The sequence below is a fragment of the Silene latifolia genome, chromosome 8 (genome assembly GCF_048544455.1).
Source record: "Silene latifolia isolate original U9 population chromosome 8, ASM4854445v1, whole genome shotgun sequence".
Lineage (NCBI taxonomy): Eukaryota > Viridiplantae > Streptophyta > Magnoliopsida > Caryophyllales > Caryophyllaceae > Silene > Silene latifolia.
The window spans coordinates 7260309-7278140 of record NC_133533.1 but is presented as its reverse complement, the minus strand read 5'-3'; the positions used below and the strand labels follow the sequence as shown (position 1 = coordinate 7278140).

General features: G+C 39.0%; 3 protein-coding genes across 3 annotated transcripts; all 3 read left to right on the top strand.

Annotated features, from left to right (window-relative positions):
• Positions 1-6125: 6125 nt before the first annotated feature.
• Positions 6126-7292, top strand: LOC141594561 (putative F-box protein At3g52320). The gene has a single exon (XM_074414572.1). It carries the CDS (start codon positions 6126-6128, stop codon positions 7290-7292), a length of 1167 nt encoding a protein of 388 aa, XP_074270673.1.
• Positions 7293-8633: 1341 nt separating this feature from the next.
• On the top strand, positions 8634-11486 carry LOC141594050 (F-box protein DOR-like). The gene is made up of 2 exons (XM_074414262.1): positions 8634-8788; positions 10011-11486. The coding sequence occupies exon 2, from the start codon at positions 10070-10072 to the stop codon at positions 11237-11239; it is 1170 nt and encodes a 389-aa protein (XP_074270363.1). The 5' UTR covers positions 8634-8788; positions 10011-10069; the 3' UTR covers positions 11240-11486.
• Positions 11487-16366: 4880 nt separating this feature from the next.
• LOC141594560 (putative F-box protein At1g30930) lies at positions 16367-17563 on the top strand. The gene has a single exon (XM_074414571.1). It carries the CDS (start codon positions 16367-16369, stop codon positions 17561-17563), a length of 1197 nt encoding a protein of 398 aa, XP_074270672.1.
• The last annotated feature ends 269 nt before the right edge of the window (positions 17564-17832 follow it).

Below are 17832 nucleotides of genomic sequence, written 5' to 3'. Positions count from 1 at the left end.
GGTGAGTTTATGCGCTTCCCCCCGGTCCGAGACATACATCAATGTCGAGCCCGGATGGACATCACCGCGTCGCCCGCACTCGGGTGTCTCGGCCTATGAGGACGTTGTAGGCGGATGAACCGTCAATGACCACGAATTCCGACATAACGTTCTTGGCGCACCTCGCTCTCCGAACATTACTTGGCGATCCCGATTGACCCCGGGGTACCATGCCGGCCCCAGAGAAGCCGTACAACGGGCCGGGTGCGGGGGTCAAGTCTTCAACCTTCGAGGCACCGAGGCTAAGAAAGCATTCTCCGTACATAATATTTGTGTAAGCGCCTGTGTCAATTAGGCACCTCTTCACCAAGTGGTTGGCTATGTCCAGGTGGACTGTAAGTGGGTCGCTGTGAGGAGCGACGACTCCTTCGTAATTCTTCTTTCCGATGGTCATATCGGGGATGTTGGAAGCGGGGGTTGCTAAGTTGGGCACAAAGTTGACGGCCTGATATAGCTCATTCAGGTGTCGTTTGTACCCACGAGTGGAATCGCCGTTCTCGTTGTCCCCGATGACGACATTAATTACTCCTTTCCGTTCTAAGACGGGTTTCTTATTCGATCCGCCGGCATCTGTCCTTCGGCCTCCGGCAATATATTTGCCTAGGCTCCCCTTCCGGATCAGTTCCTCAATGGCATCTTTCAGATGTCGACAATCGTTTGTTAAGTGGCCGGTGGAGCCGTGGTACTCGCAGTATTGGCTTGTGTCACCGTCGCCCCTCGGCTTAGGGGCCTTTCCCACTTCGACCTTTGCTCCCGCTCGGGGCGAAGACTTCTGCGGATACAACCGGGGGGGTGTGATCATTGTCTTTGCTTTCGGTAGTATGGTGCTTGAACTCCCCGGCGCCCGTCGAGTTCTCATTTCCTGGTGGGTTTATCGGACCGTGACCTATTGTCGCCACGGCGCCTTTCATCCGGGCTGTCCTCCCGGCGGCTTTTCTTTTCTGAGGGCTCAGTCTCGCTGGGGCCTACCCAGGTTTTGTGGTAGTCTTCTACTTTGATGGCCTGATCGGTCATCTTCCTGACGGCATCCAGGCCCAAACCCCCGTGCTTGATGAGCTCGTCTTTTAAGTCTCCCTTTGGGAGGCCTTTCATCGATCTGAAGCCGCCGCCCGGGGTTGATCTCCCGAATCTGCTGAACCTTGCCGTCGAACCTCTTCACGTAGCTTCGTAGAGACTCGCCCTCCTCCTGTTTGATAGTTAGGAGGTCCGACGTCTCCACGACCGTCCTTTTGTTGCAAGAGTACTGGGCTAAGAAGGCGTCCTTTAGGTCGGCGAAACAATATACCGAGCCGTCGGGAAGCCCCTTGTACCAACTCTGAGCCATCCCATGCAGAGTCGTTGGGAAGACCCGGCACCAGACCTCATCAGGCTGCTCCCATACCGACATGTGAGACTCAAAGGCCTCGGCGTGGTCGGTTGGGTCGCTATCTCCTTTGTATGTGAGCGCCGGCAACTTCAGCTTGGGCGGCACGGCGGTGTCTAGGACATAGTCACTGAGGGGCTGTTTGACCACGTGTCGAATGACACGCGGCGACCGACTCCTCACATTCCTAGTCCGGCTTCTCTCCTCGTAGCGGGAAGGACTCCTTCTCCGACTTGGGCTTCTTCTCCGACTCTCCTGAGTCGGGCTTCGCTGGTTCCCCCGGGGGGTGCCTCGTCGGTGTTGCGGCGACGCTGTCCTCTCCCGAGTGCGAGATGGACTTATGTTCACCACGACCACTTTGGGCTCCTCCGGTGTCTTGATAGGGTCTGCTTCTCCCAGTGCTCCGTTCAAGTTTCTTGGAGTCACGCCCTGGGCCCTGGTCTCCTGGATGGCTTCCGTCGCTCGTGTCGGCGTGCCTGTGTGAGCTGGTGCACTCCCAACTAGGTCCAGGAGTGTCTTCAGTTTTGCTACGTCAACCACCTGTCCCATGATGGTGACCTGGTTGACGGGCGGCGGTGTGTCCGGTGTTATCGGCATTCCGAATTCCGGTTGGACTACTCCGCCGGTGGAGGGTTGTACTACTCCAGAATGGTGAAATGTATCATCCTGGTGTAGCTCGATTTCGTCGGTCACGACTACTTGTTATTTTGACATCTTATTAGCTTTTGGGGTGGGTTTTTCTTGTGTTTTTGTTTTTGTTGTTTGGGAATGAATGTGACTAGCTTTTAGTGTGCCTTCCCCACAGACGGCGCCAATTGTTCCGAGCGTAATTCCAGAGCAGATGTTTGATACCACTCGTAGCTAGTAGAACGATGTCCTTGCTTGAATCCTTCTTGGGGTCTCCTGAAACGATGAACAAACTGAGGGCTCGGCTTTGGCCGAGCGTACTCACTCCGACGCTCAAGTCAGTAAACTTAGAGAGAAGTTGTTGTAACTTGGCTAAGAGTGTATTGTAGAGAGATAAGGAAGATAATACCAGATGAATAGTGGTTATTAGGTCAATTTGTGGATCCTTTCCTCAATGAAGGTTGAGGAGTATTTATAGGCATTCACCTTTTGTCACGTAGTGGCCAAGTGGCCAAGTGGCTATCAGGTGGAAAGACCGTTGTACCCTCGGCCGATGGACCTGTGGCAGGCTCGCCGAGGGTCTTGGATGTGAGTACGCGGATGTGTGTCCCGGCTGGCTAGTTGTCTGGCCGAGACCTGGGTGACAGGCCGATGAGCTTCATCGGCTAGGCTGTCTAAGTTGTTGACTTTGCTGTGGATATCTTTGACCTTGCTCAATATGTTGACTTTGGTCAGCGGTGCAGAATATGCCCCATCAACTATATTTAATTTTACTGAACAAAGGGGGTGCGGGTGAATCCCTGCACCGAACCCAAAACCGCCTCTGCAAGGTATGATCTTGAGAAGTTCGCCTTAGAGTAATACTCCGTAATACGAATTTGAAAAAAATCATTTTATGAATTCGTAAACTCAAATTTTGATCAGTAAAAGTTTTGCGGATAAAAAAAAATGGGTATTTCATGGAAAGTGTTAAACGAGTACCAGGTGAAATTTGCTACTTAATTTCCAATATGCTAGTAGAAATAAGTTCATTTGTGCCGTTCTAGCCTAATAGCAACAAATACATTTTTTGTCGCATGAATATGACTCGAAACAGGAATTGACCTGACCATATTTAACCAGACCCAATTGTTTGTTGTCGCATTTTGACCTTTCCCCAAAACTAAATAACAACAACCCACCCAAAAATGACCTGAAATCGAATGACTTGACCTAACTTGAATTCTTGCAAACCCGAACAACCCGTAACTGATTGACCTGAGCCGAATCCAATCCGATTTACCCGTTTTTCAGGTCTACTCATTACCTACACAAGGTATTGTTAAAAAAAGAAAAGAGTATGATTACTCGCCTATCACTTTCCCCGCCGATTCTATTAACTTCGCCATTTGCCCCCACCACGCCTCACGATGACGTGCCAGCCTGAACAGTGAACACAACCTCGCAAGAAATTGACGGAATCGCCGGAACTCGAAGGAATTCTACTTACATACCTATTACTTAGGTATGTAATTTACCGAGTATGATGATCAAATTTCAAATGATTTTTTTCAATTAATAACCTTTGTGGGTCGTGGCTGCCTTAATCATATACTCCCTCCGTCCCACTCAATTTATTCCACTTGTCATTTAGTCATTGGCCCCCTCCCATTTCCTTGGTCTTTGTGCCAAAACCAAAGGACAACAAATGACCGGGACGGAGGGAGTATAATAAGTTCCGAATAATATTGTCCCTTTGCAATTCTTTCGCGGTCTTGATTTAGAGATCTTGCGAGTTTTGATAGTTCCAGGGAGATGAATATCGAGCGAAAGGTTAAAGGCAGAGTTAAAAGGCAGAAGTGCAATACGAGGAATACATCAAATGCAGACATTCCTGAAGAAATTCAGATTGATATCTTGTCAAGGCTGCCACCGAAATCATTATCGAGATGCAAGTGTGTATCGAAACACTGGAAGGATACATTAACCATACAAGTGTTCTTGCTTAAACACTCTCGTTCCTATGATAAACATCCAAAACTTGCTTTTGTGGAACACTCGACTTGTTGGAGAAAAGACTCGGTTATCTCATACGAGCTCAACGATGACAACACCCCCAAAATCACGATCACGAGTGTAGCAAAGAAGAAAACAACTACGTCTCGGGTCAGAGGACATGATGTATATTACACAGAATTTCTTATGGGTAATTCTTTTTACAAGTCCAATATATGCAACTATTTAATTTGTCTCTTTGATCCATTTTCAACGTGTGTCGGTCTTTTAAACCTAAAAACCCGGGATTTTATCCGTCTTCCTGCTATAACTACTGCTATAACTACCAAGCCTGTGGATCTATTCAGATTTTGGTATGCATTAGGGTTTGATCCTGTACATAAGGTATTCAAAATTATGTGTAGTATTTACCAAAGTGGAAGCAAAGAGTGTACTACCAAGGCCGCGATACTGACTGTTGGATCGAAATATTGGAAGCCAGTAGACTTAAAATCTTTACCTAGCTCGCTGATTAAGAACTCGCCTTTGCGGAGTATCAGCAATAGCGTTTGTCTTAATGGAGTGATTTATTGGGTCCATTGTCAAAATACAAACGGTAATTCTATTGTGTTAACTGTTGGTGCTTTTGATTTGAATCGTGAGGCGTTCAGAGATAACGAGCTTGTCACGACACCTATAAATCACAGACGATACTATTTGACATCTTTGAAAGAACGCCCAACTCTATTAATTTGGAAAATGCAATATGATGCGACTGATGGGGTAGAACAATGGACATTATTTAACCATAAAAATCCGAATGCAGCTTGGAAGAAAAGGAGTTTTACTAAAAAAAAATCCCATAATGGTACCTTACGGCGCTCAAGGGGCGACTATTGCAGGAGGTAGCACCCTGCTACAACATTCGAAATTGATTAATTCCGAGTATTCTTGGTATTTATTGTATGATCTTGAGAAGTTCGCCATAGAGGAACATACTGAATTATAGTTTTCATATACTCAGTATATCATTTTATGTTATTCCCATCTGCCTTTGTAATATACGGAGTACTTACTATACAGTATACATAAATACGAACTTTTTTTATGTTTTTTTTATTAAAACCGTCTATTAAATTAGCGTTCACGTGATCTCTTGTCATAGTTGTCAATGCATCAAGTTAGCGTTCACGTGATCTCTTATCAATGCATCCAGTTAGCGTTCATCGTCAATTAAATTAGCGTTCACGTGATCTCTTGTCAATGCATCAAGTTAACGTTCATCAATTAAATTTGCATTTACGTGTCGTTTTTTTATGTCATCTCTGGTAAATAACTGATAGACTAAAAATTAGAGAGGAGAGTGAAACATAGGTAGAAAATTCTGGTAAACTGACTCAATTATTTCCATTACATTACTAGCCTTTTTATAGGCTTACACATTAAACTAAATATCCCATGATCTCAAATCATGGTTAGTCCTAACTAAGCTAACTAGTAGTTATCATAATAACTATTAACTACAAATTAGGAAGCACATAAACCACTAACTAATAATTAGGAAACAACCTTAAACTTATTTTGGATCATAATAATCCAACAATAACTTGGTCGAATTTTAATAATCAGATTTTTATTTTACTTTTAAACGTCGGGTATATGTACAAGTTAGGTAGCGATAAATAAGGAACTAATATCCTAGAAATATGCAAAAGATATACACGAAATCATTTAACAAATAATTAACATATTTACGATATTCTATTAATAATGATTGTCCGTGATATTTAGTTTCAATTGATTTTAGGAAAGGGTTATTCTGCCGTATATGTAGAATATATAAGAGAATTATCGGTTTTCGAATTGTGTTAGAATAATTAAGGTAAGGGATAGAATTCTAAAAGGACTAGGATATTGTATGTTGTGCGGAAGCGTGTTTGGTGTTGGGCCTCTGCTGCGCCGGTGTCCACAAAATATAATAGTACTAGGGTTTCTTCATTGTACAAAAAAGTCAAAATCCCTTTGTGGCTGCCTTAATTATAACGTCTTCACATACACACACATACTTTGATTAAAATAAGTTTTGAATTGTGTTCTTTTCCGTGATCTTGTGAGTTGAATTATGGTTACTAGCATAGTTGATAGTTCCATGGAGTTGAATACGGGTGCTGCATCAGATTCGGACGATATTCCTGAAGAAATTAAAATTGAAATCTTGACGAGGCTGCCATCCAAGTCATTGTCGAGACTCAAGCGTGTTTCGAAACACTGGAATGATACATTAACCATACAAGCATTCTTGGTTAGACACTCTCGTTCATATGATAAACACCCAAAACTTGCTTTTGTGGCACGCTCGAGCATTTGGGGTCAAGACTATGTTATCTCATTCGAGCTTAACGATGACAACACCCCCAAAACGACGACTTTTCCTGTGGCAACGGCAAAAACAACCGACTCTTTGATCAGAGGGAAGACTTTATCTTCCACTGATTTTCCTATGAGTAATTATTTATACATGTCCAATATATGCAACGACCTAATTTGTCTCTTTAATCCAAATTCAACTTTTATCGGTCTTTTAAACATAAGAACCCGGGATTTTATCAAGCTTCCTGCAATAACTAAGAAGTATGTGAGATCTTTCAAATATTGGTATGCATTAGGGTTTGATCCTGGACACAAGGTATTCAAAGTTCTGGGTATGACTTATGGACGCATCACAAGCAAAGAGTGTACCAATGCCGTGATTTTGACTATTGGATCGAACTATTGGAACCCAATAGACTACAAATGTTTTCCTAGTTCACTGACCAAGAGCTTGGCTTGGCGGAGTACCACCAATAGCCGTTGTCTTGATGGAGTGATTTATTGGGTCCATAAAAATACAATCGATGATGTTATTGTGCTGGCCGTTTTTGCTTATGATCTGAACTGCGAGGCGTTCAGAGATTACGAGCTTGTCAAAACACCCATGCGAGACAGGACATTCAGATATTATTTGACATCTTTGAAAGAGCGTCCAACTCTGTTTATTTGGAAGATTAAAAATAGGGACACCGAAGAGGTAGAACAATGGACATTAATTAACCATAAAAATCCGAATGCAGCTTGGAAAATGAGGAATTTTACTAATCATAATTTTCCCATACCGGTACCTTATGGCTCTTCCTCTGATGATACACCTGTTGCAGGTGGTGGCATCCTCCTGTTACAATATTGGAAATCGATTAATTCCGAGTGTTCTGAGTATTTATCGTATGATCTCGAGAATTTTGCCATAGAGTAATATGCTATACATGTTCTATATTTTTTTCACTACAGTGTTGTAAATGCAATTTAAGATTTTATGGTGCATTGGTGCTTAAAATAGTGTTCACATATGATCTTGAGAATTTCGCTGTGGAGTAATATATACTCCGATCATTCTTGTATTGTCGGATTGTCTCCGTTTGACATTGATGGTAAACAAGGTAAATTTTTTGATCATTTTAATTCCCTGAATGAAACATATGTCCCAGGTTTTCAACTGCATTTGAGGTCTTTTCAGGTTAACGTCTGTCTGTAGTTCTGTACTAGCACTGCTTGCGACAATTAAAATTTTCCTTATAGGTTGAACTGCTGTTGTACAATGCCAAAAAAAAATGCCAAAGATTATTCTGTTCTTTGGTTCCGGACTAGGATAAATAAGTTTTATAACACTATGTTACAACTTACAAGGTATTTTTAACCCGCTTAACCCAATAAACTAAGTTTTATAACACTATGTTACAAGGTATTACTCTATATTGTGATATACCGTAATCGTAATAATATCAATAGTATAGAATAAGTTATATTATGCTACTACTATTAAAAGATACGATATTATCTTTAGAATCTTTGGAGTAGTATAAATGCAACACCATTGTAATTGTTTGAGATACGAACGAATATAATACGACAATTACTCTTATGCAATTCTCTCCTCTCGATTTCTATTACCCTATTATCCCAACAATTAGGAATCAAAATGCTAATTTTTAAGTTGTTTTGTTAAATTATTGAATCAAGCCAAATATATTATGAAAATTTTAAATAAATGCGTTATTCGTGTTTGGTTCGTGTCAAAAGACGTCAACCCTAACCCGAGCCATTAAGTTTCGTGCCATGTCGTGTCAACCCAATTACTTCAATGGGTCACACCGCTAACTTCGTGTTGGGTTCATGTCATGTTTTCGAGTCGTGTCAATTATTGACGCCTTTACTTATTACCTTCCTAAATTCTTACTTTAAACGGAACACTAAAACTTGGGTTAGACGGTCTTTCAATAAACTGTTGAGAGACCAGTCTTCCGTAATCTTTTATTTATATTTCGTGATCCTTTTGTTGTCGATCGTGACATAGTAATTCCGTACCTATTTACACAATAAATGTATCCATTTTATCTTTAATCGTCACTTATACCTATTTTATTACCTTTAGTAGTATTTTTTCTTAAAATTGTAAAATAGTCTCTCAATCTCAATAAACTTATTGAGAGACCGTCTCTTAAGAGACCTACCCTAAATGGAATTAGGTATTTAAGTTAAGACGTACTTAAATTAATTTAAATAATCTTAAATAAAAAGGGGATTATTAGAAATCTTGAATTAAAACGTCTTGACCAAAAATCACACTATTTTACTTTACCTTCCCCTTTTACCACCACGCTTCACGACGGCGCGCCAACCTGAACACAACCTCGCAAGAAATAGCCGGAACTCGAAGGAATTCTTCTTGCGTACCTATTACTTGAATAATAGGTATGTAATTTTTGGTGTTATGATTTAATTTTTGTTTTAGGGTTTATAATTCTAATTGGGTAATTGTTTCCGATTGATAATAGTAGTAATTTGTTCTTCTTACTTTTTGTTTAATCGTTCCTTTTAGGGGCTTGCTTGGATTGAGGGTAATAGAAGAGAAATGAATAGGGGAGTAATATGTGAGGTGTATTTCCCATGTTTGTTATGCGGGTAATTATTCACCTCCTGGAATTATTATCCTTGTGAAGGGGTAATACATTACCCACCCTCCCCCCGAGTAATAATTAAGGGAGTAAAAGATCTACTCAGTAATCATTACTCTTATGCCAAACATATCATCAAGTAACTCATTACCCCACTAATTAATTTCTCCAGTAATTATCGCCCAATAAAACTTACCCCTTAATAATTCCATGGATTCCAGGCAAGCCCTGAATATAAAACCGATCATGGGGCTTAATTAGTCTCTCTTGTTATACTTCGTATGGTTGGGGCTTAATTAGTCTCTCTTTTGAATTTGCGCTAGTCATTGTTATTAATTTGATACTCCCTTCGTCCTGCTCATTTGTTTATCTTTGATTTTGGCACAAAGACCAAAGAAAGGAAGGGGCGTCAATTATTAGTTGACAAGTGGACCAAATTGAGTGGTGAGGATCAAAAGACATTCCTAAAATAGAAAGGTAAACGATGAGAAATTCTTGCGTCCTCCTGGAGGATGTCCTCCCTACCCACAAAGAAGGAGCACCAAAATGGGAATTAAATATTATAAAATTCTTCTTTGAGTGTAGGGAGGACGTCCGGACGTTCGCCGAGAGGACGCAAGAATTTCTCAGTAATCAAGACTGAGACGCCCAAAAATAGAACTTGTAAACAAATGACGGGGACGGAGGGAGTATTTTGTTACGGTAATGGTAATATGATAGTGATTGTTAAACATAGTGGTGTAAAGAATGGTATTGGGGAAAGTTATTGTTGTATAAATTGGTGTTAAAGCTGGTTGCTTTTGGAAATTGTTATTGCAGGTATAAATTTTTTGTATGTCGAAGCTTTGAAATGCTCTCAAAATTTTCACAAAAAAACCGGCCAAAAAACAAATGAATGAGATGTTTCTTAAATAAAACGAAAACCTTAAATCCGAGCTATATGAGGTGTGTAGGAAGCTTGAGTATCTTTCTCTAATTGAAGCATTTTTGCGTGGTTGTTTCTTTTCTATTCTTTCTAGGTCTTGATCGAAATAGAAGCCGTCATAGTCAAGTGATCTTGCGACATTTAGCGTTCAATATGAGCGATCCATCATTTGAAGACATTCCTGAAGAAATTCAGATTGAAATCTTGTCAAGGCTGCCACCCGAGTCATTGTCAAGATGCAAGTTTGTATCGAAACATTGGAAAGATACATTAACCATTAAAGCATTCTTACTTAATCAATCTCTTTCATATAATATACATTCTAAACGTTCCGTTATGGCACTGGCACAATCGGTGCCTGGAAAATTTAACTCGATTCTCTTATTTGAGCTGACCGATAACACCCACAACACGACGCCTTTGACTGTACCAAAGGCAACACCAATGAGTGTAGTTATCAGTTGGGAAAATGGGAGAAAGACGAGTTTTGAGGAGGTAATAATAGGGTATCAGCCGGATTCCACTCGTCGTCTCGCTGCATGGCATGAGCACATGTCCAATATATGCAATGACCTTGTTTGTATTTTTAATGAGTCTACAAAGAGGGTTGGTCTTGTAAACGTGAAAACTCAGGATTCTATCCGTCTTCCTGCAATAAAGGTGGGATGTGTGGATTCATTCCTCAGATTTTGGTATGCATTAGGGTTTGATCCTGTAAATAAGGTATTCAAGGTTCTGAGTATTAATGATCTAAGCAAAGGGTGTGGTACCAAGGCCGCGATATTGACTGTTGGATCAAAATATTGGAAACCAATTGAGTATGAATGTTTACCTTGTTCAGTGACCGAGAACTCACGGAGTAGCAACAATAGCTTTTGTCTTGATGGAGTGATTTATTGGGTCAACGAAACTGAAATTGGTCTTTATGGTACTATGTTAACCGTTGTTGCTTTTGATCTGAATTGCGAGACCTTCAGAGATTACGAGCTGGTTGACAAAGATGATGGGCCATTCGGGTACTACTATTTGACATCCTTAAAAGGGTGCCCAACTCTGTTCATTTGGGATTGGGAAAGTGATGAGATACAACAATGGACATTGTTTAACCATAAAAATCCGAATGTGGCTTGGAATAAGACGAGTTTTATTGCCCATGATTTTCCTAAAATCTTCAATTACGGCTGTCGTTGGACTTGTGTTGCAGGAAGTAGCATCCTGGTACATCAGGTAACGCCTCAAGATTTCGTAGAGCCCTCAGAGCCTTTATTTTGGTATTGGAATTGGTATATGTTGTATGATCTGGAGAAGTTCGCCGTAGAGTAATATATAGCCTTTTATATTATTCCCATTTGACTTTGATGGATAACAAGGTCAAATTGCATTGTTACAACAATGATTCGCCTTCTTAGATTGAATTACTGTTTTACAATGCAAAAAAAAAAAGCCAAAGATTATTCTGTTCTTTGGTTCCGGATTAGAATGAATAAAAATGATTGCGTCTCTTTTATTAAATCGAAGTCTCAGTTGCAATCGCACTATCGATTTCCTGAAGTGTCTCACATCGAATGTTGTTATTTATTAGCGGTTTATTATTTATAGGAATATATCAATCGAGTATGTAGGCAGGCGCGGCAATGTATAATAATTGGGATATATATGGACTGGAAAACATCGGTATGGAAAGCTGAAAATGCTTTAGGTAACGGCCGACTCACTGTAGTACTTGTGTAGGTTCGATTTATACAAGAATTTGTGATTGTCCATAATATTTAGTTCTCTATTAATTTTAGGATTATCGGTTTCTGAATTGTGTTAGAATAATTAAGGAAATGGGTAGAATTCTAAAAGAACTAGGACAGGGAAATAGGATAAAATAGCCAAATACACACAATTACATTGATTATTATAAGTTTCGAGTTCTTATCCTTTTAGTGTTCTGTCGCGGTTTTGATTGAACAAAAATCGTGTTTGATGAGGCTATCGCAACCTATCAAAAATAAACCAACTGGTCTCTAACTAATATAGCTAGGGAAGTCGGGATGGTATCCACAGGGAGGCTTTTAGCGTTCTACTCGTCAAATTAAGTCTGTCTAAGTAACCAAAAGGGGTTTGTTTGATTTGTGTTCTAAACTAAGGCATCGACTTAACGGCAAATAGTAATGAGTGCCTTAACTGTAAAAAAATATAGTATAGGTCCTTAATGGAAAAAAATCGAAAGTTCAGGTCCTTATCTTGGGGTTAACTCGTTTAAACTATTTTTTTGTGGACCTACTAACCTCAAATAATTTAAAACCAACCCTAAAATCCCAATTAGTTATCAAATAACCTCATTTAGCGAAAAATTCCAAATTGTACCATAGAAGTAACTAAAGAGATTGTATACGAATGAAACTAGGAAAGAAATAATTAAAGAGAGAGAATTTTCATGATAGAATCTCATATAAATACTCTATTCGTGGCTGCATAGTCATAGTTCCATGGAGATGGATGTAGAGAAAAAGATTAAAGGCGGAGATAAAGGACGGAATTCCAATACGAGTGATGCATCAAATGCAGACGTTCCTGAAGAAATTCAGATTGATATCCTGTCAAGGCTGCCACCGCCCAAGTCATTGTCGAGATGCAAGTGTGTTTCGAAACACTTGCAACGACCTTATTTGTCTCATTAGCCCATCTTTAAAGCGTTTCAGTCTTATAAACGTAAAAACCCGCGATTTTATCCAGCTTCCTGAAATAAATATGAAGTCCGCGTTCATATCTTGGAGTGCATTAGGGTTTGATCCTGTACACAATGTATTCAAAGTTCTGAGTATTAATGTTAAGGAAAGAAGAAGCAAAGGGTGTGCTACAACCACGGCCGCGATATTGACTGTTGGATCTAAATATTGGAAGCCAATAGAGGATGAAAGTTTACCTAGTTCAATGACCAAGGACTTTCATTGGTATAGGACCGATTGCCTTTGTCTTAATGGAGTCATCTATTGGGTCGCTAAATATACAACCGATTATTTTATTGTGCTAACCGTTGTTGCTTTTGATTTGAATCGTGAGGCGTTCAAAGGTAACGAGCTTGCTGTCACGAGAAACCGGCCGAGAAATATGAGACTCGGATACTTTTTGACAACCTTGAAAGAATGCCCAACTCTGTTCATTTGGAAGATTAATAAAGGTGATGAGACTCAAGAGGTAGAACAATGGACATTATTTAACCATAAAAATCCGAATGCAGCTTGGAAAAAGAGGAATTTTACGGTTCCTAATTTTCCCATAAAGGTGCCTTTCGGCTCTCAGTGTATACCTGCTGGAGGTGGTAGCACCGTGCTACAATGTTCAAAAAAGATTAATTCCGAGTGTTGTTGGTATTTATCGTATGATCTTGAGAATTTCGCCATAGAGTAACATGTTATAGTGTTCTTGTTGATTTTGATGCGTAGCTAATGTTTTGTATTCTTGATAACTGTTCCCTGATTGTTATGGTTGACTTTACCTTATTAAAAGAAACTGTTACAAACATAAGACCAACGTCTATATTTCCCTTATTGTATTCTAGGTTTTGGTATACAAGGTATGATCTTGAGAAGTTCGCCTTTAGAGTAATATACTCCGTAAACACGAATTTGAAAAAAAATCGTTTTATGAATTCGTAAACTCAAATTTTGATTAGTTAAAGTTTTACGGATAAAAAAAATGGGCATTTCGTGGAAAGTGTTAAACCTTAGGGGTACCAGGTAAATTTTGCTACTTAATTTCCAATATGCTAGTAGAAATAAGTTCATTGGTAGCGTTTTAGCCTAATAGCAACAAATACATTTTTTTTGTTTTAAATGAACGCACTTTGTCATTGGTAAAAGAGAGCTATTCCACTTGAACTAGTTTTATTTTTTTTATAAATACCTTACTTATTGGGGTCTTTTAAATGAAGAAACGCCTCGAAAAGAAATAAAAGGCATTTTTTTGGCATGAAAGGTCAAAGGCCTTGAATGAAACGTCTTACATGTTACATAGAATATCTTATTACTAGTCCTGTCAAAACTGACCCGACTCGAATGACCCGTCCCGAACCCCACTCGTACCCGACTCGAGGACATGAATATGACTCGAAACCCGAATTGACGTGACCATATTTAACCAGACCCAAATGTTTGTTGTCGCATTTTGACCTTTCCCCAAAACTAGATAACAACCCACCCGAAAATGACCTGAACCCGAAATGACTTGACCTAACTTGAATCCTTGCAAACACGAACAACCCGTACCTGATTGACCTAAGTCGAATCCGATCCGATTGACCCGTTTTTCAGGTCTACTCATTACTTATACAAAGTATCTATAAAATACTATTAAAAGCCTAGGCTAAAATGACCTATAAACTCCATGTAGACAAATCCACATAGGATTTAGAAATGCCACGCAGGATTTAAAAATGTCACGCAGGATTTGAAATCTATAAATATTCTTCTTTACTTTGATTTACTATTCTACGTTTTAATTGTTCATTTTATTACTTTGGAGCTATTTACTCCACTACTACCTTTCATCTACCCTAATTTGTGAATTATGTATTTCACATTTCCTTTTCAATTTCCCTCATTTACTTAGAATTTGTAACCAACATTAAGCCATTCATCTCCCTATTAATGAATGTAATAAAAAAAACGTTATATTATTAATGCTCTAATAGCATGCATGAAGTATATAGCCACTTCATTTCCTGGTTTTAATTTTTAGACTTCTCCCGTCTCTCTAACTCAAATTAAAAATCTTCATATTGTTCCGTTTGTATAATTGTTGTATTCGAGTTGAGATATGCATAATATGTACCATTTCCCATCCTATGGAATCTACTTTTTACCTTATATACACATGAAATGTTTTATGTGTACATGTCGTGAACTTTGTAGGGATACACTTGTGTTTTTTGTTGGGTTTGTTACTTCTTTCGGTAAATTAAATTTCAGTTTCTTTTTGTGATTGTGCTTGACCAGGGATTGAGCACCATGATCTTCTTTAAGGGTTTGTTGTTCGTTCATATTCTACTACTCCGTAAGTCACTCCTTTTGATAATCTTTCTCATCTTTTGTTATTTTTGTTATTCTTGTAAAAGGGGAGTTTATTTTGTTATTAGTGTACGTATTGTTCATTTTGATTTGTTCTAATGCTACTTTTTACTTAACATGCATAACGTACATGAAATTGATTCACTTTTACATGTGAATGTATAAAAAAAGGATGATAAGCTAAGGCAGGTGATGGAGGAGACGATCGAAGGCGATCCGAATTGAGAAGTAGAAATTATTGTAGAAAAGGAAAACGATCAAGTTGGGGTGCGGAGATAGGTGCCCAGTGATGAGGGATCTGAAGCGCCTATACATATCTTTGAATGAGGGCGGATGCGTTGCAACATCTCGGTCATAACGAGTAGCTGCGATCGGGTCAGCTTGAAACAATTACATGTGACCTCTACAAAGGCTACCACGCACCAAGCAACAATCGTTAATGTCGTCGATATATATCGTACATTTAGTTTTTTTTTTTTGGATATTTTATGTTTACTGTTCATTTTTTTTGCAAAAACACCAAATCTCCATAAACAACTTTAATCATAATTGATTACATTTTACTCTGTAAAAAATAAATCATCTTAATTTTAACTTGGGTTGTACATTTTAATGTTGGGCCTATTTATTTTATATAGGTTCCTTTTCTTATTGTTTAGAGTTGTTATGAAGTAGATTCTATTGAATGTTTTTTCTATCAATCATTTGACTTTCATTACTTTTCGTTAAATGAACCTCACTGTATTTTTGATACTTTAATTTCGATTACTCCTTCTGTTCGGTCAAATATTTACCAATTTATTACTAAAATAGAAAGGAAAACAATTGACTAAGACACCCACAAATGGAATATGTAAACTATGTGTGATATTGCATAATACGAATTATAATATTTCCACTCAATTTTCCAGCATTACAAAAGTCATTTAAGCTTAGTAAAAGTAAATCAAATGAATGGCATATACCATTCCGTGCATTGCACGGGTGTTAAAACTAGTTGTTTGTTAAAAAAGAAAAAAGTAGGATTCCTCGCCTATCACTTTCCCTGCCGATTCTATTAACTTGGCCTATTGCCATTTACGACGACGTGCCAGCCTGAACAGTGAACACAACCTCGCAAGAAATTGACGGAATCGCCGGAACTCGAAGGAATTCTACTTACATACCTATTACTTAGGTATGTAATTTACGGAGTATGATGATCAAATTTCAAATGATTTTTTTTCAATAAATAACCTTTGTGGGTCGTGGCTGCCTTAATCATACTAATTTCTGAGTAATATTGTTCCTTTGCAATTCTTTCGCGGTCTTGATCGAACTAACAATCGTCTTTTATTAAAGATCTTGCAAGTTTTAACGTTCAATCACGGTTACTTGAATATTTGATGGTTCCATGGAGATGAATGTCGAGCGAAAGGTTAAAGGAAGAGTCAAAAGGCGGAGGATGTGCGATACGAGGAATACATCAAATGCAGACATTCCTGAAGAAATTCAGATTGATATCTTGTCAAGGCTGCCACCGAAATCATTATCGAGATGCAAGTGTGTATCGAAACACTGGAAGGATACATTAACCATACAAGTGTTCTTGCTTAAACACTCTCGTTCCTATGATAAACATCCAAAACTTGCTTTTGTGGAACACTCGACTTGTTGGAGAAAAGACTCGGTTATCTCATACGAGCTCAACGATGACAACACCCCCAAAATCACGATCACGAGTGTAGCAAAGAAGAAAACAACTACGTCTCGAGTCAGAGGACATGATGTATATTACACTGAATTTCTTATGGGTAATTCATTTTACAAGTCCAATATATGCAACTATTTAATTTGTCTCTTTGATCCATTTTCAACGTGTGTCGGTCTTTTAAACCTAAAAACCCGGGATTTTATCCGTCTTCCTGCTATAACTACTGCTATAACTACCAAGCCTGTGGATCTATTCAGATTTTGGTATGCATTAGGGTTTGATCCTGTACAGAAGGTATTCAAAGTTCTGTGTAGTATTTACCAAAGTGGAAGCAAAGAGTGTACTACCAAGGCCGCGATACTCACTGTTGGATCGAAATATTGGAACCCAGTAGACTTAAAATCTTTACCTAGCTCGCTGATTAAGAACTCGCCTTTGTGGAGTATTACCAATAGCCTTTGTCTTAATGGAGTGATTTATTGGGTCCATTACCAAAATAGAATCAGTAATTCTATTGTGCTAACTGTTGGTGCTTTTGATTTGAATCGTGAGGCGTTCAAAGATAACGAGCTTGTCACGACACCCATAAATCATAGACGATACTATTTGACATCTTTGAAAGAACGCCCAACTCTATTAATTTGGAAAATGCAATATGATGCGACTGATGGGGTAGAACAATGGACATTATTTAACCATAAAAATCCGAATGCAGCTTGGAAGAAGAGGATTTTTACTAAAAAAATTCCCATAGTGATACCTTACGGCGCTCAAGGGGCGACTATTGCAGGAGGTAGCACCCTGCTACAATATTCGAAATTGATTAATTCCGAGTATTCTTGGTATTTATTGTATGATCTTGAGAAGTTCGCCATAGAGGAACATACTGAATTATAGTTTTCATATACTCGTATATCATTTTATGTTATTCCCATCTGCCTATGTGAATGTTAAGATTCGAGATTTTGATAGGTTCGCCTTCTTTTTCATGTGAGACGGTAATCTATCAATGCAATTTCATTCTCAATCAAATTTTTATTATGGATTATTCAGACACCGTTGATTGTGTCGTTAACACAAGCGGAAGGTGTGTACATGAGTACATCCGATTTCCTACCTCACACTTGTAGAAGTCCATGTGATGCTGTGGTAATTTTGTTATTGTT